Source organism: Peromyscus maniculatus, chromosome 1 (genome assembly GCF_049852395.1).
Source record: "Peromyscus maniculatus bairdii isolate BWxNUB_F1_BW_parent chromosome 1, HU_Pman_BW_mat_3.1, whole genome shotgun sequence".
Taxonomy (NCBI): Eukaryota; Metazoa; Chordata; class Mammalia; order Rodentia; family Cricetidae; genus Peromyscus; species Peromyscus maniculatus.
Window position 1 is genome coordinate 53,596,805 of NC_134852.1, and position 23,292 is coordinate 53,620,096.

General features: G+C 53.4%; 1 protein-coding gene across 2 annotated transcripts; it reads right to left on the reverse strand.

Moving 5' to 3' along the window:
- Map4k1 (mitogen-activated protein kinase kinase kinase kinase 1) lies at positions 1-23,211 on the reverse strand. 2 transcript variants are annotated; one of them, XM_006981984.4, is made up of 32 exons: positions 22,050-23,211; positions 21,831-21,888; positions 21,624-21,714; positions 20,953-21,017; positions 17,804-17,859; positions 17,668-17,715; positions 17,471-17,513; positions 17,306-17,378; positions 16,419-16,550; positions 14,893-14,955; positions 14,715-14,796; positions 13,793-13,909; positions 13,504-13,582; positions 12,463-12,521; positions 12,337-12,380; positions 12,209-12,253; positions 10,283-10,325; positions 9,414-9,576; positions 9,255-9,337; positions 7,238-7,261; positions 6,248-6,332; positions 4,727-4,803; positions 4,585-4,645; positions 3,378-3,486; positions 3,240-3,298; positions 2,974-3,077; positions 2,207-2,381; positions 1,630-1,692; positions 1,462-1,551; positions 1,308-1,378; positions 863-918; positions 1-170 (listed from the first exon to the last, which is right to left on the reverse strand). In XM_006981984.4, exons 1-32 carry the CDS (start codon positions 22,146-22,148, stop codon positions 101-103), a joined length of 2,487 nt encoding a protein of 828 aa, XP_006982046.1. In that variant the 5' UTR covers positions 22,149-23,211; the 3' UTR covers positions 1-100. The 2 variants fall into 2 exon arrangements, with proteins under 2 accessions (XP_006982046.1, XP_076398586.1); XM_076542471.1 differs by lacking the exon at positions 7,238-7,261 and having other exon boundaries at positions 22,050-23,092.
- Positions 23,212-23,292: the final 81 nt, after the last annotated feature.

Here is a 23,292-nt window from a genome sequence, read left to right on the forward strand (position 1 = left end):
AACAGACCGAAGTCATGTTTATTGGAAGATAAGGACAAGTCATGGCCACTAGTGTCTTCAGGAGTCCACAGAGGTCCGTTTCTCGTGCTCTCTCAGATGGTCATTCCTGGATGTAGAGGTTGCTAGGGGCGGTGGGGTTGTCCGAGGGCCGTGTCTCCACCACGACAGGCCTGAAGAAGAGAGAGGCCGAGTCATTCACTCATTCATTAGTTCATTCTCCAAGGAGTTACTGGAACTGTGTCAGTGCTGGGCTGTGACCATGACTAAGCAGCATGGTGGCACATGCCTACGATCCCAACAACTGGGAGGCTGAGGCAGGAAGATCTGCAGTTCAAGGTCGTCCTCAGCCACATAAGGAGTCTGAAGTGGGCTGGCGAGATGACTCAGCAGGTGAGGTGCTTGCCCCAAACCTGATGACTGGAGTTCAATCCCCGAGACCCACCTGGGAGAGGGAGAGAGCCGTCTCTCTCCCAGAGATGGCCTCCGATCTCCAGGTGCCCTCTGCAGCACACGCCTGTCCCTCCCCAGTGCAATAAAGGAAAAAGGAGATTTGGAGAGCGACCAGGGCTACCCGGTGAGACGCTGTCTCATAGCAACAGCAGTAATGGAGCCTGGGGAGTTCACACACACACACACACACACACACCCCGATTGGTGGGCTACAGGAAGACAGAGAAGCAGGGGCTTCTCCCCAGGAGGTTGGCCAAGGCTCCCAAGAATCATGGTGGAGCCGGAGCCTCAGGAGCGAGCTTAGTAAAGAAGTGTGGAAGGGTGTTCTAGGCCAAAGAAGAAACCGCCGCAGAAACCTAACTCCACACCAGCAGCCCCTCCCGGTCCTCTGTCCATCTCCCCACCACCATACCTGGGGGAGCCGAGCAGACGGAAGGTGAGGGTGGGGTCTCTCAGCTCCTGCAGCAGCTGTGGAGAAAGCGGGGATGTGTCTGTACGACTTTCCCTCTCTACTAACATGGCTTCCTAAGGAGACCTCCAACCCCAGAGCTACTCATGAAATGTGTGACTTTGAGCAAGTGACTTAACTGCTCTGTGCCAAGACCACTAACTTGAAAAACCATAGTGCCCTATCCGTTGGCCACTGTAAAGAGTCCATTAAAGGTCGGAGAAGCCAGCCTGCTGCTTTGTGAGACGAGCCTGTTCCCACCAAGGGCGGGGAGGCATGCAGATGAAGAAGTGTGTCCCCAAGCTTCCTGGCAGGAGTCCCTGTCCTGACCCAGGGCCTCTCCAAGCCTAGTTAAGGGATGAGAAGATGAGGACAAGGCAAGGCAGTGGTGTGAACTGAAATTGCCTACCTGTTCCGAGCCTGGAGCCCACACCTGAACTCCATGCTTCCAGAAGGCCTGGAGTCGGTCTCCAACCATAGCTGGAGAGAAAGCAGTTGCCCGTGACCCTTCAGGTCACAGAGCTCTCACCCTTGACCCCAGGCCCTCCCCTCCCAGCACATACCCACAGCCTCCACTGCTTCCGTCATGGGGATCTCAGGGGTGCGAAGCCCGGGAGCTGGGGCCCCCTCTGGGGTCACGAGCTTCAGAGAGCCTAGCAGGAAGTGGAGGGGAGGTTTGGAACACGGAGTCCCGGGCTGAGGACCAGGAAGGGGAGGGAGGAAGCTCTTACCGTCCATCAACACCATCACCATGTCTTCCTTGACCTGGGTCACCTGCACTGGTCCCTTGTGCTCTGCATGAGAGGCAGGGGCTGAAGAACGAACTGCCGGGCCCTCGGTTCAGCTAGCACCCCTCAGGTCCCACCCGGTTATCCATCTGACCCCGGCTCAGCCTTAGCTGCCCAGCCACTCTGACCCTCGCCTCCACAAGGGGAAACTCGCCTCTCCGAGCTGCCTTAACCTGTAGTCCCACCACCCTTCGGCCCACCTCATCATGCAGCCCCCTCCCCACAGCCCTGTCCTTTCTGGCAACCAGGCCACTTTTCTGAAGCCCCGCCCTCTCACCGCAGCCCCACCCCTTCCCTGCAGCCTGAACCCGCTCCTCCCGCGCCATCCCTGCAGCTCTGCCTTTGTCTGCAACCTCTCCCCCATTTCCTCTATCCTGCAGCACTCCCCGTCTTCCCTATAGCCCCGCCCTCCCCAGTAGCCCCGCCTTCCCCAATAGCCCCTCCCTCCCCTGCAGCCCCTCCCTCCCCTGCAGCCCCTCCCTCCCCAGTAGCCCCACCCTCCCCTGCACAGCCCACTCACCCGTGCTGGAGTCGTCCAGCCAGCAGGACAGGGCACCAAAGCGCACGGTGTGGAAGAGCACCGACCTGGCCGCGTGCCCGGGGCTCACGCCGATGCACACCGCCGGCAGCTCGGAGCCCGGCGCTGTCAGCAGCGCAAACACGGGCAGCGGCGTGGGCAGCGGGAACAGCACCTGCTGCAGGCCGCAAGGGAAGGGCGGCTTAGGGAGGCTGCTGGGACAGTGGCCGAGGCCCTCAGGGAATTTCAGGCCGCATTAGAAACAAAGCGTGCCCTTAGCGTAAATGTGGCTTGTCTGGAGGCGTGTCAGCCCGGGGCAGAAGGGCAGGGAACCCCCACCCACGCACACACTTTAGACTCAAAAACAGCAAAAACACTTTAGACTCCAAAGGACAGACTCTTGGAGACTGAGAAATAATTAAGCTCAGATGTGAGGAGCAGGGCTTAAGGATCAGAATTTTTTTAAAAAAATGATTTACTTATTTTTATTTTGTATGTATTGGTGTGTTGTTTGCATGTATGTCTGTGTGAGGGTGAACTGGAGTCACAGACAGTTGTGAGCAGCCATGTGAGTGCTGGGAATTGAACCTGGATCCTCTGGAAGAGCAGCCAGTGCTCTTAACCACTGAGCCATCTCTCCAGACCCTCAGGAAGTTTTCAAAATGCCTCAGCATGGGGGGCAGGGGTCCTGGGAGAGGGTTCATCCAGTTCTTTAACTAAGTACAAATGGGGTAGGTCCAAAGTGCCGCACCCCTGCCCTGCGAACTTACCCGGACGAGCAGGAACTTGTTCATTGGCTGGTACCATTGGAGCAGGACCACAGACGTCTCCAACGCCCCACACAGGAATGGGCCCCCAGAGCTGGTACTCTCGGCTGTGGAAGTGGACAAGGGTGGGTCAGGGTCCCGGTCTCCTTCCCAGACCACCCTGTACCCTTCCTCGGGGCCCTGGACACCTTGCCTCAGCCTTACTGAGTGGATACTGTCCAGGCACCAACCCCCACCCACCCACCCAGCACCCCGAGGCTGGTTCTCACCCACACAGCAGGCCCGGCAGCCTTTGGTATCCTGGACCTTGGTGGAGACCATGTTCTTTCTGAAGAAGAAGGAGGTGTGAGTGGTAACCGGATGGCAGTTGGGGCAGGGAAGCCAGTGGTACCCTCTGGGGCTGGTACCTTGCCAGAAACCGGTGAGGGCTAATGTGAGCGATGGGGCTTCCTGTTCTGATCTCCTTCCTCTCCAGCAGGCCCAGGATGCTATGAGAATACAGGTGGGGAGTCTTCCCTGCAGTTTGTGCATGGGAGGGGAGGGAGGCAGTTTAGGACCCCTTACCACCTCTTGTCTCCCAGCCCTTGGCGAGCCCCGCCCTTGGAAGCTCCCCGACATGCAGATCCCACTTTCCTTTCACACATTTTGCACCCTTCATGTCTGAAAGGACGAGTGTGATCCAGGCACTGTGATCTGCTGGGGGGTGGACAGACAGACAGACAGACAGATAGAGAGCAGGGCTGGTCTCTGCCCTCATAGCACCACAGCCAGGTGAGGGAAGTTTAAGTAGCCTACGAAGTTGCACTTGAGGTTTACTTCTGTATTTTTGGTGCTTGTTTCTCAAAACAGGGTTTCATGGGGTGCAGGCTGGCCTTTAACGCCCCCATGTATTTGAGATGGGTCTTGAACTCCCATCTTCCTGGCTCCACCCTCAGTGCTAGGATTACAGGGGTGTGTCACCACACCTGGTACCTGTAAAAATTTAACAAAAACCAAACACCTACCTATGCCAGGAGTGGCAGACTTGCTTATAATCTCAGGACTTGGGAGGCTGAGGCCAGAGAACCACCCCAAGTTCAAGGCTAGCCTGGGATACACAGTGGGAATTCTGTCTCAAAAAAACATGGGGGAAGGGTGCTGCTGGACATACAGCTCAATGGTAGCACATCTGTAAGCACATCTGTAAGCATGCACCGGCCCTGTTACTTACCAAACGCCAACCAACAAAAACCCCTGTAATTTCTTCAGTCTGTTATGGACTGAAAGGGAGACTAGGTGTGTCAGACCCACCTGCCCCGTCTCTTATGCTTTGGGGTTAAAGGGGTGTAGCAGCTATACTCAGAGATGTCGAAGGTATTTAAAGACGAATTTATTGTAAAACTTAACTCACAACCAACTTGAGAGGGGAAGATTTCCGAGATATGGAAAATTCCGAGATTGTGCAGATATGGAAACTGAGGCCCAGGGAAAGAAGCCCCCTTGCCTTCAGTTCACCCAGAAGGAAAGGGGCGACTTGAACCTCAGTGTCAGTGAAGCTAAGGACTCATCCACACATTACCTCCACCCCAACCCTTAACTCCTGGCCCCTGCCCCTCCCCAAGTCCACAGGCTGACCTGAGAGAGACATGAGCAGGTTGTTGATGCAGTACACCCAGGTTGTCCGTCCAGGGAAGAGCTGCGGAGAATGCGGGTGACTTCTGTGATTCCTATTCACCCAACGCCACCCCACCCCCCCAGCACTGACCCCATCCCTCACCATCTCCAGCGTGGCCTCCTGATCATTCCGGTTCAGTATGAAAATGCCTTCCTCTGCACCCAGGAGCAGGTGCTGGTCTGAGTGGGCCAGACAAAGCGGGTCTCTCATTGTGGGCAAGGACCTCCTAATCTTTGTCCCAAACTGGCCCTCCACCCCACCACCATCCTTTCATACTAACTCTCCCTGCAGACTAACACCCCCACCTTGTATCTTCTCAAGTCTGAACTCAAACCCTGCTCAGACCCCTAAGCCAGCCCCCATGATTAACTGCTGAGCCATCTCCCAAGCCTGCCTCTTGTTTGAAGAGCTCTGGTCACAAGTATCCCACTGGCCCTTGACCTCTCTCTGAAACCAAGCCTTGACTTCCTAGCGTGCTTTGCACTACTATGCTGTCTGTTTTAAAAGGCTCTTGCTGCATAGCCCTGGCTGGCCTCAGCTTCAGGAGTGCTGGGACTAAAGGTGCACACCTCCATTCCAAGCCTCTTATGTTATTTAATACTGACCCCCAAATCTTACCCCCCAAAGCTGATCCTGGTCTCTGCCATCAACATGGAGGTGACCTTCGATTCCTCCGTCACGTACCCCTGACTTTAAACTGTCTTATTCGAACACCTCTGGCCTCTAAACTCCGTCTTCTATAGTGTTCACCTTTGAAGTCACCTTTCACTTCCCCTCATGGCTCTCCAGATCTGACACTACCCACAGTGTCTGCTCCAGATTTGGCTCGTCAACGTCACTCCACTAAGGCCCTCCCTCCAGAGCTAAGCACCTGCCGCTCACTGAGGGCCTGGTTTGATGGGTTCCCAGCACCCATGCCTGGAGGCTCACAGCCACCTGCACCTGCAGCTTCAGGGGCTCTTACACACTCTTCTGGGCTCTGCAAACACCTGGGCTGATGTGCACAAACCTGTGCACAGCATCCACCTGTTGATAGTTTCTTGGGGAGGAAAAGTCAGCTTTCTTTGAGGGTTAACCCCACTCTAGTGGATGGCCTCACAGTCATGAGTAAGGGACAACATAAATTAGACTCCATGACTTACAAAAAAGGACAGTGAGCTGGGAAGGGATGGAGAGTAGGGCTGGATCTGGGAAGAGCAGGGGGTGAAGATGATCAAAATATATTGTAAGGCATTCTCAAATGATAATACCATATTTAAAAAAAGACATTATCTAAAAATAAAGACCTAAATCTTAAATAACAAAAAGACCCTCCTGGGGCTGGCGAGACGGCCCAGTGGTTAAGAGCACTTGTTGCTCTTGCAGAGGACCTGGGTTCGGTTCCCAGCACCCATATGCCAGGGAATAGTCATCTGTAATTCCAGTTCCAGAGGATACAGTGCCCTCTTCTGGCCTCTGCCAACACTACATGCACATAGTAGACAAGCATACATGCAGGTGAAATCACTCAAATAAAATAAAAATAAAAATATTCTTCCTATACCTCTTTGTGCTCCCATTAGGGCCCCACCATCCCCGCCTGGCCCCTCACCCCAGGCAGCTCTGGACCTCCTGAATGCCCACCTTTAGTAGAGGGATGTGTCCAGGCAGCTGTGCTGTGGATCTGGAGGGGGCAGCCGTTGAATAACTTCACAAGAAGGGCGCATCCCTGGACGGCCGTGGTCAGTGGTTAGCAACAATGATCAGGGGACAGCCAGATGAGTGCAGGGTTCAGACGCTGCCTATGCCTTAGAGATGCAGAACCCCACTTCCCACCCCCCATCTGTGTAGGCATGGTCTCAAAAACATCGCATGAAAGATTTCGAAAATAAAAAAAAAAAAAAAATGTCAGGGCTGGAGAGATGGCTCAGTGATTAAGAGCACTGGCTGTTCTTCCAGAGGACCCAGGTTCAATTCCCAGCACCCACATGGCAGCTCACATCTGTCTGTAACTCCAGTTCTAAAGGATCTGACACCCTCACACAGACATACAGGCAAGCAAAACATCAGTGCACATTAAATAAATAAATAAATAAATAAATAAATAAATAAATAAATAAATAAATAAATAAATAAATACAATTGCCAGGAAGTGGTGGTCTTTAATCAGCACTCGGGAGGCAGAGGCAGGTGGATGTCTGTGAGTTCAAGGCCAGTCTGGTCTACAAAGTGAGTTCTAAGACAGCCAGAACTATTATACAGAGAAGCTCTGTCTTGAAAAACAAAAACAAATTATGTTTTGTTTTAGCTTTTTATCTTTTTTACATGGGGTCTCATGTAGTCCTGACTGGCCTTGGGTTCTCTATGTAGCCCAGGCTGGCTCTCAACTCCTGATCCTCTTGCTTCTACTTCCCCAGTGCTGGGGATTGGAGATGTGCGACCACACCCCGACTCTACAGTAAACTTCTTATTGTGCCTGTCAGTGAAACCCCTCACAGGCACATGTATCAGTGGAACATACAGGGTTGGGTACTAGCCAGTTTGAGGCACCCATGCGAGGGGGGAGTGTCCTGAAATGGATCCTACATGGATAAAGGGGAATGTCTTATGGGTGACCCTGGGTAAACTGCTTACCTCTTGGCGCCTCGCTTTCTCCATCTGTGGAACAGAAAACAGCCACCTCTGGGGTCCCTCTCCTATGTACCCCACATAACCCAGAAGCCGCCGCCCCTTACTCCTGCCTTGCAGGTCCTGGCTTTGCACATAGCACATAGCAGCTAAGCTCTCCTCCGTGGAGCCCCCCTCCCCCCCCAGCCCCTCACTGTTGAACTGGACAAGCTCTCTCCTGGTGAGCTACGGCCCCAACCTTTCACTGCAGAATTCTAGGTAAGCTCTCTTGCCTCAGCGTTTTGTCAACGTACACAAACTAGAGTCATTTCGAAAGCGGGTACCATAACTGAGGAAATGCTTCTGCCAGACTGTGGAACTTTTAAAAAAATTACTGATTAATACGGGAGGGCCCAGCCCCTCTCGAAGGTGCCAGCTTGGGCCGGTGACCTGGGTCCTATGGAAAAGCAGGCTGAGCTAGCCACGGGGAGCGAGGCAGACAGCAGGGCTCCTCCTCGGCCTCTGCTTCAGTTCCTGCCCCGACTTCTCGGATGGACTGTGAGGTGAGGTGGACACCAAGCCAAGCCTTTTTCCCCGAGCTGGTTTGGCCCAGGTTTTATCAGTGATGGGAAGGCCAAACGGCACCCTGGCCCTGCAGCTCCATCTTCCTGCCTCAGCGCCGCTGCAGAGTAGGCGGTATCTGTTTTCATGTAGGACACAGATCAGGGCTCAGCAGGGAAGAGCACTTGCTGTGCTAATGTGAGGACCCGAGTTCAGACTCCCAGCACCCATGTGAAAAAGATGGGCATACAATTGTTAGCAGAGAGGTGCCATCCAGCAACCTATGGAAGCAGATGCAGAGACCCACAGCCAAACACTAGGCAGAGCCAGGGGAACCCTAAGAAGGGGGGGGGGGGAAGGATTGTAAGAGATAGAGGGGCTGAGGACACCATGAGAACAGTCCACTGAATCAACTAAGCGGGGCTCCCAGAGACTGAAGGACACACACAGACCCTGCATGGGTCTGAGCTCGGTCCTCTGCGCACACCTATGAGGTGTAGCTCCCTGTTCTTGTGGGACTCCCAACAGTGGCAGTGGGGTGCCTCTGACTCCGTCGCCTGTGCTTGGGACCCTTTTCCTCCTACGGGGTTGCCTTGTCCAGACCTGATAGGAGGGCTTGTGCCTAGTTTTACTGTATCTTGTTAGGCTATATTTGGTGGATATTCCTGGGAGGCCTGCTCTTTGTTTCTTTTCCTTTTTTAAAAAAGGGAAACAGACAAGGAGCTGATCTGGGGGAAAGGGGAGGTGGGGGAAGGGACTGGGAAGAGTAGAGGGAGGGGAAACTGCAATCAGGATGTAATATATGAGAAAAGCATAAAAGTTAAAAAAAAAAAAAAAAGCTGGTCATAAGCTATGATCCTCCCAGAGACAGGAGGATCCCTGACGCTTGTTGGCACCAGCCCAGCTCCGCCTTCAGTGAGACACTCTGTCTCAAAGAAATAATGGTGAGTCATAGAGCAGGTCACCTGATGCCCTCTGGCCTTCATATGTGCACCCACCATGTGCCTGTGTTGCGGAACAGTCCTTTTGTACACTGTGAAGATGTGGTGCTCTCACTGGTTTAATAAAGAGCTGACTGGTCAAAAGCTAGGCAGGAAGAGGTTAGGTGGGACTTTTGGACAGGGAGAGAGACCTCTGGGATGAAGAAGGGCAGAGTCACCAGCAGATGCAGAAAGCAGCAAGATGAGTTAATTAATTTGAGTTAATTTGTAAGAGTAACAAGCCTTAACTATTGGCTGAGCATTTATAATTAATAATAAGTCTCTGTGTGGTTATTTGGGAACTGACTGGTGGGACAGAAAATTACACCTACAAGCCTGTGCCTCTACCTGTGTGCCTGTGCATCCATCCACCTACAGACACATACACACATCCCACAAGATCAGTGTCTGGCACAGAGGAAGGACTCAATAAATGTCACCCATGAGATGCCAACCCATCTCCCCCTGGGCCAGCCTATCTTGAACCTGTAGCTAACTCTCACCTTTCTCCTCATCTTTTCCTTCTTAGGGGGCAGGAGTGGGGGCTGACCTGGCTCCGGCGCGGCTGAGTTCCACAGTGAGGGATCTGATAGCAGTTGAAGCAAGATCAGGCCGAGAGGCTTCCAACCCTGCCCATCGTCCTCCCCGGGCAGGCCTGATACCTGAGTGGGCTGTGAGATGGGGGCTGTGTGTGGCTGGGGGAGGCCCCGGACGAGGGGTACGAGGAGGAGGCCCACTGGCACACCGGACCAGCACCCCTGGGCTCAGCTGTCCGTCGTCCCCTAGCCCTCCAGAACCATCGTCAGATGGAGACCGGAACTTGGGCTATGGAGACAGGAGTATGGGAGAAACAGATATGTGAGAGGTTCCAGAAGAAGGTGCACCTTGCACCCCAATCCCTGCCTCTTCCAGGACCAAGAATCAGCCATAGCTATGATCCTCCCCATGACAGCCTGCCTTGGTTCTACCATTTCCCAGAACCACATCCTCACATGGGCACACAGCAGAGCACAAAGGGTTAATGCTGGGCATTAGGCCAGCTTCTTGACAGGACCCATCACTCCAGATTCCCAGATACCCAGCCCTGCTTTAAACAGACAGCATCTCACTCTGGCACTGTGTAGCCCAGGCTGGTCTTGAACTTGCTACGTACCTAAGGATGATCTTGAACTCTTGATCTTCCTGCCTCCACACCCTGGGTGCAGCACCACACCCAGCTTCAGCTGAGTTTCTATATATCTATCCTGTACCCCAAACACTTAAGCTTTCTGTAATATTCAGACACCTCTGGCTTCAAACTCTAAACAGTTTTGTTTTGTTTTGTTGTTTTTGAGACAAGGTTTCTCTGTGTAGTCCTGGCTGTCCTGGATCTCACTCTGTAGACTAGGCTTCCTTGAACTCACAGAGATCCACTGCCTCTGCCTCCCAAGTGCTGGGATTAAAGGCGTGTGCCACCATCGCCCTGCCAAATTATAGACATTTAAATCGTCCCAGCACCAAAGGCCTTGGCCTCAGGACCCCAGGGCCTTACCTTGGGGGGCAGTGGAGGAGGCACGTCCTCTGCTGGGGCAGGGCTGAAACACAACCATAGGGTGAGCAGGTGTGGGTGTAAGGACGGGGTGGTGGTGGGGGGGGTGGGGGGGGGTTTCAGGCTGGTGGCCTGGAGTGGCTGGAGCTGAGGACTCTGTGACTGACAGCCATGGCGACAGGAGCAGTAGCAGCTCTGGGATGTTACATGGTCCCTGAGATCCCCAAGGTCCGCTCCATTCCTCACCCTCTGCCCGGCATGCCAGTGCACAGAAGGTGGGGACTGAGTGGGAAGTGGGCTGGAGACTGTCCCCGAGCCAGGGCGGGGAGAGCGTGGGGACTTGGGGTAACTGCTGGGTGCACAGGGAGGCCTGAGACTTAAAACCTGATGTGGGAAATTTCCATGGGTCAAGATTTCATCTGAGGTCGGGCCTCGGTCACTAGCCTGTAATCTCACCTACTTGGAAAGCAGAGGCAAGAGGATTGAGACCGTCTTGGGCTCAGTGGGAAGATGATAGGAGCTGGGGGAGGAGGTGGGGGTCGAAGCTGAGGTTGGGGGGTAGGCAGAGGAATCTGGGCCTGGGAAGCAGATGAGGCACCAGAGCTGTGAGGGTCCGGGCGGGTCAGGCCTGGGCTGGAGGGCAGCTCAGGGCCAAAGTTGGGGACTAGATAAAAGGTTGTAGGAGGTAGAAGGAGCCAGGCCTGGTTGGGCAGGTAATACCAGTTACTTAGAAAGCTGAGGCAGGGGGATTGCCTGGCCTACAGAATGAATTCAATTCCAGCCTGGGCAACTTAGTGTTAACCTGTATCAAATAAAAAAGCAGAAGAAGCTTGGCACCCCTTTAATCCCAGTGCCTGGAAGGCAGAGCAGGGGGATCTCTGCGAACTTGAGGCCCCCTTTTTCTAAAGATGTTGCTGGGGCTACATAGTGAGATTTTGTCTCAATTTTCTTTTTGTTTTTTTTGTTTGTTTGTTTGTTTGTTTGGTTGGTTATTTGTCTGTTTTGTTTTTGTGTTTTTTGAGACAGGTTTCTCTGTGTAGCCCTGGCTGTCCTGGAACTCACTATGTAGACCAGGCTGGCCTCAAACTCAGAGATCTGCCTGCCTCTGTACCCTAAGCATTGAGATTAAAGGTGTGCGTCACCACCTCCAGGCTTCAAAATTTTTTTTTACTTAATTAAAAATTAAAAAGAGGGGCTGGAGAAGTGCTCGGTGGTTAAGAGCACTTGTTATTCTTTCAGAAGATCTGGGTTTGGTTCCCAGCACCCACAAAGCAGCTCACAACAGCCTGAAACTCTAGTCCGGTGGATCCAATGCCCTCTACCGACCATCACAGGCACCAGGACCATATTTGTCCAAACAAACAAAACACTGAAACACATAGAATAAATTAAAAAAAAAAATTTAAGGCTGGGAGTGGCACATGCCTTTAATCCCAGCACTGGACGCAAAAGCAGGTGAGTCTCTCTGAGTTCGAGGCCAGCCTGGTCTACTGAGTGAATTCCAGGATAACAAGGGCTACACAGAGAAATCCTATTCGGAAAAAAAACAAAACAAAAAAAAATATTTTAAGTAAAAAGAATGCTGAAGATGTAGCTCAGTGATAGAGCACTTGCCTAGACACCAGAGTGGAGGGCTGGGGATGCAGGTCAGTGATAGAGCGCCTGCTTAGACACCAGAGCGGAGGGCTGGGGATGCAGCTCAGTGATAGAGCGCCTGTGTAATATGTAGGAAACCTTAAGGTCAATCTGCAGTAGGAAGGGAGGGTTTGAGGAAGAAGGGATGGGGGAGGGGTCCAGGGGTCAGAGGTGAAGGTGGAGGGTCCAGTGGGTTTGGGGACCAGGGATTGGCGAGGAGGAGGGAAGACCGCAGCTGAAGCAATGGGGTGACAGGAAAGGTTGGGGCCGCAGTGAGGGTTCATGGGGTCTTACATGTCCACATCATCATAGTCGTCATCAGACTCTGACAGTTGGCTCCTGAAGAACGACAGGCATGAGCCTCAGGTGGCTCCCACATAACCCACGGCCCTCCCCGCCAGCCCGGGGGAGGGGTCCTGGACCTGGGACTGGTGCTCCTGAAGTCTCCAGGGGGCTGTAAGCAAACCTGTGAGACAGGAAAGAGTCAGAATGACCCAGGGCAGAACAGGGAAGAGGGGACGTATCGGGCGAGCATAGAGGCGTCTCACAGTGTCAGCTGCAGGTCTGGGTTCCATTCCTCTGAGCCTCTGGAACTCCATGTGCCGCCCTGACAAGTGGGGATAAGACAAATTAGTGAATCAGGAGTGGGGGTGCGGGGCTGGAGCCAGGGCTTTAAGGATGGCCACTGTCCCCGGAGGGAAGGGCTCATGTTTACAGGGGTCATGTTTGGGGGTCTCGGAGTGACATCAGAGGGTTAGAGGGGCTCAAAGCAGGTGTGAGATGTTTGTTTTCAGGCTTTACTTAGGAATTAGGGGTTCTCACAGTTTTTTTTTTTAATTTATGAAAAATTACAGGTATTTATTTGTTTTGTGTGAGAGAGAGGCATGTGTGTCAGAGGCCAGCTCGCAGAAGTTGGTTCCAGCCTTCCACAGGTGGGTCCAGGTCATCAGGCTTAGCAGCAAGCTCCTTCAGACACGGAGCCATCTCACTGGCCCCTATGCATTTTTAAGACAGGCTCTCCCGTCGTCCTGGCCTCTAACTCATTACATGATGTCCATGCAGTTCTGATCCTCCTGCCTCCACTTCCCAAGTGCTGGGAGCGCAGTTAAACTTCACCACGCCAGGTTTAGTCAATGCTGGGACTGAACCCAGGACCTTGTGTATGCAAGGCAAGTACTCTACCAACTGAGCTATAGCCCCCCAGCCTGTGTATGGGCTCTTTTGTTTTGTGTTTTATTTTTAGTCTTTGGGTATTTTCTGTTTTGGGGGGGGGGGTATTTTTCTTGTCGTTGTTTTGTTTTGAGACAAGGTCTCACTGTGTAGCCCTGGCCTGGAACTCACTATGTAGACCAGGCAGCCCTGAACTCACAGTGATCATCCTGAGTGCTGGGATTAAAGGTGTGCACCACCAGGCCTTTAGATAGACTCTCGGGGTATCTTTGGGGTCAGACCTGGGAGGTCTCATGAGATTCTGGGGAGGGGACTCTGAGGTCAGTTTGAAGGTTACACGGCCAAGAATTTCTTGAATTCCAAGAATTTGAGCCCAGACAGTGAGCGAGGAGGCCCAAACTGTAGGGTTGTCAACTCACGACAGCAGTCTGTGTCTGGGATCCCCAGTGAGCTGGCCCGGTGGGTGGATTTGATCCGCCGAGGGATGGCAGGGGGTGGCTGGACAGAAAGGTTATGTTAGCAATCCTGCCTCACCCCACGGCTGCCCTCCAGCCGCGCCCTCTTCTAGACGTCCGCATGCCACCCTGCCAGGCTTCCCTTCCTCAGACCATTTCCTTCTACTCCGGACTTCCCGGGGCTCTCCTGGCAGAAGGAAGACACTGTGCAAGGGCCCTAAGGCTCCCACGTCCTTCTCTACTGAGGCCTCACCTCAGGCTCCTCGTCGTCAGGCTCCCCAGCAGGTGCCCCCTTCCCAGGATTCCTCATTTTCTCAAGAAGATCCAAGATGAGGCCTCTGTTGAGCCCTGGCTGGCACACCAGCTGATGCTGTGAGAGGGGACAGGGTCAGAGGCTGGCGGGGCAGGGGAGGGTGGGGACACGGGCCTGCCGGAAGAGATGCTTGGAGGAAGGTACCGGCTGAGGAAGAGGAAAGGGAGGATCAGGGGCCCAGAGATGCTAAGACATTTTAAGAGATTGGAAGAACTCAGGGCTCCCAGGAGGGGAGGGGAGGAATTCCAGGGCATCCTAGAAGCAACCAGGCTTGGCGAAGACTCTCAGGCACAAGTCTGGAGGCCTTTGGGCCTTGGAGTATTCCAGCAACTCAGACCAACTTGGAGAGAGTTGTCTGGGGTAAAGTCAGACATGTTGGCTCGTGCCTGTAAGTCCAGCGCTTGGGAGGTGGAGGCAGGAGGATCGAGACTCCAAGGTCATCCTTGGCTAGATAGCAAGTGTGAGGCTATCCTAGACTACATGAGACCATAACAAAACAGATGAAAACAAGAGAAAAAGTGTGCTCGCAAACACACACACACACACACACACACACCACCACCAACAACAACAACAACAACAACAACAACAACAACAACCAAACATAAAAGAAATATCTTCAGGATAGCCTCAAACTCCCTACATAACCAAAGATGGCCTTAAACTTCTGATCCTGCCACCTCTGCCTGAGACTGCAGACTCCGGCCACCAGGCCTGGTCTCCCGGTACAGTTTGGAGGGTCCTGTGGGTAGAGTCCTGGGAAATTCTGAGGAACTAGGGGTTTGGAAGGGGCCACCGGGTCCTATGTAGTCCTGGGCTGAGGAGGAGGGGAGGGAGGGAGTCCTGAGGAGGGATGGCTTACACTGAGCATCTTGGCGGCACCGGGGCGTTTCTTGGGGCTCTTAGTGAGGGTGACTTTGACAAAGTTATGGAAGGCAGACGACCTTGGGAGGAAGAAGCCAGACCTGGGATGAGGGGATCTGAGCCCTTCACCCCACTCCTCTGCCCTCCTCAGCCCTCCCTCAGGTCACCTCCCTTACCATTTGCCTTTTTCCTTTAGCCGAGGAGGCTGGTAGCCACTCTTTGTCATGAGGAAGAGAACCCTAGAGCAGCAGGGAGAACATGGGGTTCAGAACCATGGGGACAAATCACATCGCTTCAGGAGTTCCCAAATGGAGATGGCTCAGACGGTAAGAGCACTTGCTATGCAAGCCTGAGGATCTGAGTTCAAGTCTCCAGGCCCCCTGCAAGAAGTGGGGCATGCCTGTGACTCTAGTGTTGTAGAAGCAGAGGCAGGAGGAACCCTGGGGCTTGCTGGCCACCAGCCCAGCTCCAAGATCAGAGAGAGACCCTGTCTCAGAGGAGTAAGGTGAGGTGTGACAGAGCAGGACACCTGACACCCTTCTCTGGCCTCTGCACACCCACAGGTGTGTGCACCTGCACACATGTGCACGTACATTCACACACACCCAAATACACAAAAATAAAAATTTAAAAATTATTTTGAAAAGCTGAGCATATGGGCCTGGGAGACGGCTCAGAGGGTCAAGCACTTGCTGCCAAGCCTGATGACCTGAGTTCAGTTCCTGGGACACACAAAGAGGAAGTAGCAAATGAATTCCTGTAAACTGTCCTTTGACTGCCACATGTGTGTAAACGAATAAACTGGGTCGGGGGATGAGCATAGGACCCAGTGCTGGAAGGTGGAGACAGGTGGAGCTCTGTGGTGGGGGCCAGGCTAGCCCAATCTTCCAACTCCAGGCCCGTGAGAGACCTTGTCAACAAACAAACAAAGTAGACAGTGCCTGAAGAACAAGGCCAGAGGCTGACCTCTGACCTCCACACACATGCTTACATATGTGTGTATACACACAAGAAGGAAATACAGTTCTGGTTTTAAATCCAATATGGCCACCCCCTTTTTGTTCCTGCTTTTAGATAGGAGTTTGTTATGTAGCTCAGGCTAGCCTCAAACTCCAGACCGCCTGGCTCAGCTACCTGAGTGCTGGGATCACAGGATGACCACACCCGGCTTGAAGTCACTTCTAAGAGAAGCTGTTTATGATGTTTTGGAAAATTTGAAGCTTTAGCCCATCCAGAATGAATCTCCAGGCGGGGATGTCTAGCTGGGCATGGAGGGCCACACCTGTAATGCCAGCAGTTGGGAGGCTAAGGCAGGGGGATCAGAATCCAAGGCCAGCCTGGGCTATAGAGTGAGTTTGAGGCCAGCCTGGGCTACATAGGGAGATGGGGAGAGCGTGTCTCCACAACAAACAAACAAAAGATGATAGACATCCATAAGGCCTGTGAGAGGCTGGGGCAAGAGGATCTGGAATGTAGGCTATCCTCAGCTACACAGAAAACTGGACACCAGCCAGGGCTACACAAGCGAAAATGTCTCTAAACACCCTGCCCCCCAAAACAGATAGGGACACTGAGCTGGAGGTCTTACTATGGCAAGCTGAGGAAAGGTCTCTGTGCTCAGGGAGCCACAGGAGTCTCCCTAGGTGAGGGTCGGGCCTGGGCACGGCCCTGTGCCCGGGGCACCCGCCACCCCAGCCTTTACCTGAGAGGGTGCACGTCGAAGAGGGGCGGCTGGAGCTCGGCCAGCTCGATGGCCGTGATGCCAAGAGACCAGATGTCGCACAGCTCAGTGTATCCACCCTTCAGGGCCACAGCTGCCACCTCTGGAGCCATCCTGTGGGCAGAGACCCTCAGAGAGCAAGGAGTGGTCCAGGGAGAGGAGAGACGTAGGGTCAGGGGACATGGGGCACAGACAGAGCCAGGGGACAGGGACACCAAGACAAAGTGGCCGAAGGCGGAGGAAAAGGGGAGCGTGGGAACACTCGGGGTCCTAGCACTCTGGAGGCCAAAGCAGGAGAGGCACCATGAGTTTGAGGCCAGCCTGGGCTACAGAGGGAGACACTGTCTCGAAACAGGAGAGAGGGAGGCTGGGAGTATGGCTTAGTGATGTCCACAAGACACAGTAAAGCCAAAGTCTAGAGAGAGAAACAGAGAGAGCCACAGGCTGAGAAAACACAGAAATAGACTTAGAGAGAGATAGAGATCAAGGGAAAAACCAACCCAAGCTGGGTGCGGTGGTGGTGCATGCCTGTAATCCTAAAACTGTAGGAACTGGAGACTGGAGAATCAGGAGTTCAAGGCCAGCCTGAACTAAAGCAGAGCCGGTGTCAACAAACAAACAACACACACACACACACACACACACACACACACACACACACACACACCCCACAACCAGCACCACTGAAATCCAAACACTAAGAGAAAGGGCAGAAAGGGCCAGAGAGAGACATAGATAAGTGGAAAACTCAAAAGGTAGCCTAAGAGAGGGAAAGGGTCTTTAGGAGAGGGCAGAGCCAAGGACTTTCTGGGGAGCGGAAACGGGAAACGCCACCATTCCCACCCAGCCACTGACCCAGCACCCCTCACCAGTATGGTGTCCCAATGAAAGAGAGGCGTCGGGCCAATGTCGCCCCAATCTGGGCTGAGATTCCAAAGTCAGCTGGAGGCAGAGACAGAAATAGTGTGTGTCCACCCCACCCCTCCTCAACCTCCACCAGCTCCCTCTGTAGCCCGCCCGCCAGCCACACTCACCCAGCCTAACCTCCCCGGAGTCATTGACGAGGATGTTGGCTCCCTGGGGACCAGAGGAGGAATTAGAAGCTGTCAGAGACCGCCCTCCCCACTGCAGCCTGGCTCCCACCCCTGTGACTCCACCCTAAAGCTCCAACTGTCAGGAGCCCTAGCAGGCCCCACGACCTTCCCTCAGCGACACCACTGTCCCCGGCTACCTTGATGTCTCGGTGTATCTTCTTCTGCGAGTGCAGGTAGGCCAGACCCTGGGGAGAGATGGCAAGGACGGGCTGGTGAGCCCCTTTGCCTGGGCAGGGCCCTGCTCACTTTGGGAGCCCCCTGGCCTCTTCTCACCTGGAGCACTTCCCGGCACACATAGCTGATCTGGAGCTCGGACAGACAGCCAGTCACTGCAAAAGTCACCCACATGTTGGGAGAGGAGCCGGGGACTCTGGCTCTCCGGGCTCCCCAGCCTCCCTCCACCCATGACAGGATGCCCAAAGAGGAGGAGACTTCAGACGGACAACTGGAAGGGGAGGTGAAGGGTGGTGGCTCACTGGAAGGTGGTGGACCACCCATGGTTACTCCTGTAATCCTATTACTTCCGAGACTGAGCCAGGAGCTTGAGGTTAGCCTGGGCTATATACAAATATCGAGGCCAGTCGGGGCTACATAGAGAGACCTGTTTCCCAAACAACCAAGAGCAAGTGCACATGGAGCGGGAGAGACAGATAGATCAATATGCAGCTATAGTGCAGAGGAAGACGGTCATCCCGCAATAATTACAACAGTCCTACTCTGGGCCAGGTCCTGCAGACACAGCTACAGGAAAGACAGTCATCCCAAAAGACTGGGTGTGGCTCAGGGAGAGCCTGGGGGTGTGGCTCAGAGATAGAACACCTCTCTAGAATTCACCAATGAGGAGCTAGTAGGTGGCTCAGTGGTGGAGCCCCTGCCTAGAACCCCCCAGTGAGGGGCTGGGGTGTGGCTCAGTGGTAGAGCCCCTGCCTAGAATCCCCCAGTGAGGGGCTGGGGTGTGACTCAGTGGTAGAGCCCCTGCCTAGAATCCCCCAGTGAGGGGCTGGGGTGTGGCTCAGTGGTAGAGCCCCTGCCTAGAATCCCCCAGTGAGGGGCTGGGGTGTGGCTCAGTGGTAGAGCTCCTGCCTAGAATCCCCCAGTGAGGGGCTGGGGTGTGGCTCAGTGGTAGAGCACTACCTAGAATCCCCCAGTGAGGGTGTGGCTCAGCAATAAAGTCCTTGCCTAGCATATGAAAGTCCCTGGATTCCTTTACTAGCATGTGCACACACACACACACACACACACACAGATAAAATCCTTGCTCTCATGGGGAGAACACTCCAAGAGAAATAAAATATAGGATGGTAATTACCGCTGGAGGAACAGCTCAGTGCCGGACCTCTTGTCTGTTATTTCAAAAACTAATAAATAATAATAAATCAGATTAAGTAAAAAATGTGATGTAAGATGTTAATATGCTAATAATTAGTAAGAAAAAACAGAACCAGAAACAACAACAGGAAATATGTGTGGGAAGGGCTATGACATTTCATGCATGCTGGTCCGCAAGGCTACCCTAAGAAGCAGGAGCGGGGATGTGACATTTCATGCATGCTGGTCCGCAAGGCTACCCTAAGAAGCAGGAGCAGGGATGTGACAGGTCCCACTCTGCAGGAAAAAAAGAGCGAGGGCAGGGGGCAATGACCTGGGAGGTGAGTGAGCAGCTTTCCCCGAGAGGACAGTGGGTGTCCTGGGAGTCTACTAATGGGGGTGATGGGAGGGCAGGCCAGATGAGCCAGAGACAGACAGACAGACCCAGGGTCGGAGCAGACAGAAAGATGACAACAGGCACCGAATGCGGGGAGACATATTTTGGAAGAGAGACAAGCAGGGTTGGGGAAGGGGCAAGAGAAAGAAAGATGACAGAGGGTGGCGGGCAAAAAGCAGGCTTGCACAATGGCTGGTGAGTCACTCCTCTCTATGGGCCTCAGTTTCCCATTCTGGGGGAGGTTTTGTGTTGCCCGGATAAACCCCAGGACCTTGCAATATTCTACCATTGAGTATAGCTCAACCTCTGATGGCCTTTAATAAAGTTCCCCCTTTTTGGACACTTGAGGTCTTGGGCTAGAGGGAGTTAGAGATAATAAGACAGAGGTGAACATCAGAACTTCAGAGAGGGCTGAAGTGTGGGGTCCGGTTTCACAGACCAGTAGTCCTAGCTACTCAAGAGGCTGAGGCAGTGAGACTGCAAGTTCAAGGCCAGCCTGGGCAACTCATTGAGATGCTGTCTCAAAATAATAAGTAAAAAGAGCACTGGGGGAATGTCTAGAAGTTGAGGGGTGTGATAAAAATACATTGTATACCTATATGAAATTCTTAAAGACTAGATACATTAATTAAAAAAAATAAAAGAGGGTTGGGGATATAGCTCAGAGTGCTTGTCTAGCAAGCGTAAGACTCTGATTCAAAACACACTATGGCAAAAAAAAAAGTGTGTGTGTGTGTGTGTGTGTGTGTGTGTGTGTGTATAAGAGAGAGAGAGAGAGAGAGAGAGAGAGAGAGAGAGAGAGAGAGAGATTGATTCAGAGGGAATGAGAGGCCTATCCAACATCTAACCTCAAATTTCCCTGAAAGGCAAACTGCAGGCTAGACCCAGAAATTCATTGACTGACTGCCCAAAAAGTGACTGAGCAACTAATCTGAGTTAGAAAATGCGGAAATAGCCGGGCTGCGGTGGCACATGCCTTTAATTCCAGTACTCAGGAGGCAGAGCCAGGCAGAGCTCTGTGAGTTCGAGGCCAGCATGGTCTACAGAGATCCAGGACAGGCACCAAAAAACTACACAAAGAAACCCTGTCTCGAAAAACCAAAAAAGGAAAGAAAGAAAGAGAGAGAGAGAGAGAGAGAGAGAGAGAGAGAGAGAGAAAGAAAGAAAGAAAGAAAGAAAGAAAGAAAGAAAGAAAGAAAGAAAGAAAGAAAGAAAGAAAGAAAGAAAGCAGAAATAGGCCAGGTGTGGTAGCACATGACTTGAATCTCAGCACTAGGGAGGCAGAGGTAGGCTGAGCTTTGTGAGTTGGAGGCCAGCCTGGTGTACATATTGAGTTCTAGGCAAGCCAGGACTACATAGTGAGACCCCCATCTCCAAAATAATAATGATGATGATGATTAAACACATAAATAAATAGAAAAAAGAAAGAAATGCCCTAACCCAAGAATATGTTTTGGCAAGAAAATATAGATACCCAGACAAAGATAGAGATATGGAAGCAGAGGGGATTATTGCCTGGGGAAAGACAGTCAGCATCCACAGGTGCAGGGTCATCACCAGGATCCCCAGCATCATCCCAGCTGGAACCAGTGGAAGGGCTGGCTCATGGTGTGAAGTGTGGACCACAAAGGCAGTTCCCAGAATACAAGCACAGAGAGACAAGAGAGGTGGGGTGGGGGGTCCAGGGGTGCATGGATCCCCTTGTCCTTCCTCTAACCTTGGTAGATGTCCTGGAGAGAACCAGCCCCACAGAATTCCATGCAGATCCAGAGCTTCTGCAGCCTACAGGGGGTCAGGAGATCAGGGATGGCAATGGTACTCACACCTTGTCAGTGGTCTCTAGAAGAGGCTGATGAGGGCTCAAGGCCATCTGATTCCCCTACCCACCAGAGCGTCCCCTTTCCCACAACGCAGGAGGTTGAGGATGGGCCAGGAAATGCGCACGCTAGAACAATCTGCCTAGAACTTAGGTCTTTGGGTTCCAACCGCATGGCACACCTCTGCCACCCCAGCCTGACTTAGGGGACAGGGCAGAGAGCTCATGGAGAAGCAGACAGGACAAAGAGGTCCAGAGTGCAAGGTTGAGGAACTGATGTCATCAATGGGGCAGCTGATACATTATCTTGGGGGCCAAAGAATTTGGGGTTCATATTAAGGAAGCAGGGTGAAATGGGGGATGCAGGGAGCAGACTGGTATTTGTTAGTCTCTAGGGGATACTCAGTAAGAAAGGCAGAATTTTAGATTAGGAATCAGGCTGGGATGCTCCAGTTAAAAGTGGGGTGCTCAGGTTGGAGGTCAAGTTAGGGTATCTGGGTCACCTAGGACCTGGTTAGTGATGCCTGGTCAGAGATAAGAGGCTGGGGTTGGGGGATGGGCTAAGACATCACCAGAGGTAACTGCCATGGTAAGCCACGATGTTGGCATGCCGGCAAGTTTTCAACATGAGAATCTCCTTCTGAAGGGTGGAGACATCATCATCTATGAGGAAGGGCAGGAGAGAGAAGGTGGCTAGGAGCGGTGGCTTAAGGATGTGGATTCCCCATCCTAAGAAGTAAGGGTAGGGGTGGGGAAGGACTTCCTGGGGACCCTCTCACCAGGCTCCATCTTCACCATCTTCAAAGCCACCAGGTCCTTAGACACCTTGTCACGAGCCTTGTAAAGGGGAAGTTGGCCATCAGGCAGGCTCCATAGCTTGCCACCCTCAGCATCTCTGGGCCAAGCCCAGGGCCCGGCTTCCTCTGGCACTGCTGGTGGCCGTCCTCACCCCAGCTCTCCCGGGTTTGACAATGGAGGAGGCAGAAAGACTTTCTCACCTTGAAGACTTCTCCATAGGTTCCACCACCCAGGCGCTGCAGTAGATCATAGTGTTCCCGGGGGTCCTTATTAAAGATGTCGGGGTCTACAAGGGCCATCCCTGGAGGCCGGGGCTGGGCCGGTGCCCAGGGGGCCAGCAGGGCCTCAGGGCTCGAGCTTTGGTATTACCCTCCGTCTCCACAGGTCCTGGGCCCGCCTTGACTCTGCGGGCTGTGGCCTTCCCCCTCCCCACTCTCGCTTCCTGCCCCAGCTGCGAGGCTGTGCAGAGGGCTCCACCCCTGTCCCCAGGGTTCTGAGAGCTTGACTGCCACGGGACTCATGGGACTCCCCTTTGCCCCCAGAAGGGCAATATGTAAATAAGATGCAAAAGATCTTAATTGCATCCTGGGGCTGACCTAGGACCCTCTTCCCAACTCTACTACTCTGGGAGGAGTCACAAGTTACATTTGAACCCCTGCTAGGTACTTGAAGACTTGGAGTCAAGCCAGAGGTGTGCACAAAGCTGGCTAAGTAGCACACAGGCCCGTCCACTCGTGACACATACGTGTCACCTAAGTGACAGCCCCAGCATGCCTGGGACGGTGTTTGCGAGGTGCACACGTCCGGGTTCCCGTGTGTACCAATGTGAATGCGCTCTGAGCACCTGCCCACAAGGCACATGCCTGTGCATCGCGCCTAAAGTGTATGGCATCTGTGGCAGACATGGAGCGCTTGTTAGTAGCCCCTATCCGGAGCCCGGTGGGGACTCCAGCATGTCACGGCAATCGCACCAGGTGCAGGAGCCATTCGCCTCTCCAGCCTCCCGGAAGAGCACGGTGGCATCACAGACCAGGGACTTAATAGTGAGGAAACTGGATGCTGTTTCAGGGACAAGAAGGGCTCCAGAGAGCACCTCGCACCCGACTGAACGCAAAGAGAAGACGGCTGTAACGCTTTGCGCGGTTATTCGCGTTTACGGCTACGCATGCGTCCAGAGAACTCCGTGGCCTTCCGTGACTGTCTCCGGAGCACGCACGTCCGGAACTTCAGCACAAGGTTTGTGCGGCCCGGGAAAAGCCTAGCCCCGCCTTCCGGCGCCTGCGTAGTAAGGCAGACTAAACCTTTTCTCACGCCGTTGGTTCCATTCAAGTGGGAGCAATGCGCACGCAAAAAATGACGCCTGCTGGGAAGAAATCACGTGGTAGCCGGAAAGACGAGGCGGCTGCCGGAAGCTCCTTTCCCCTCGCCCTCCCTGAAGGCGCT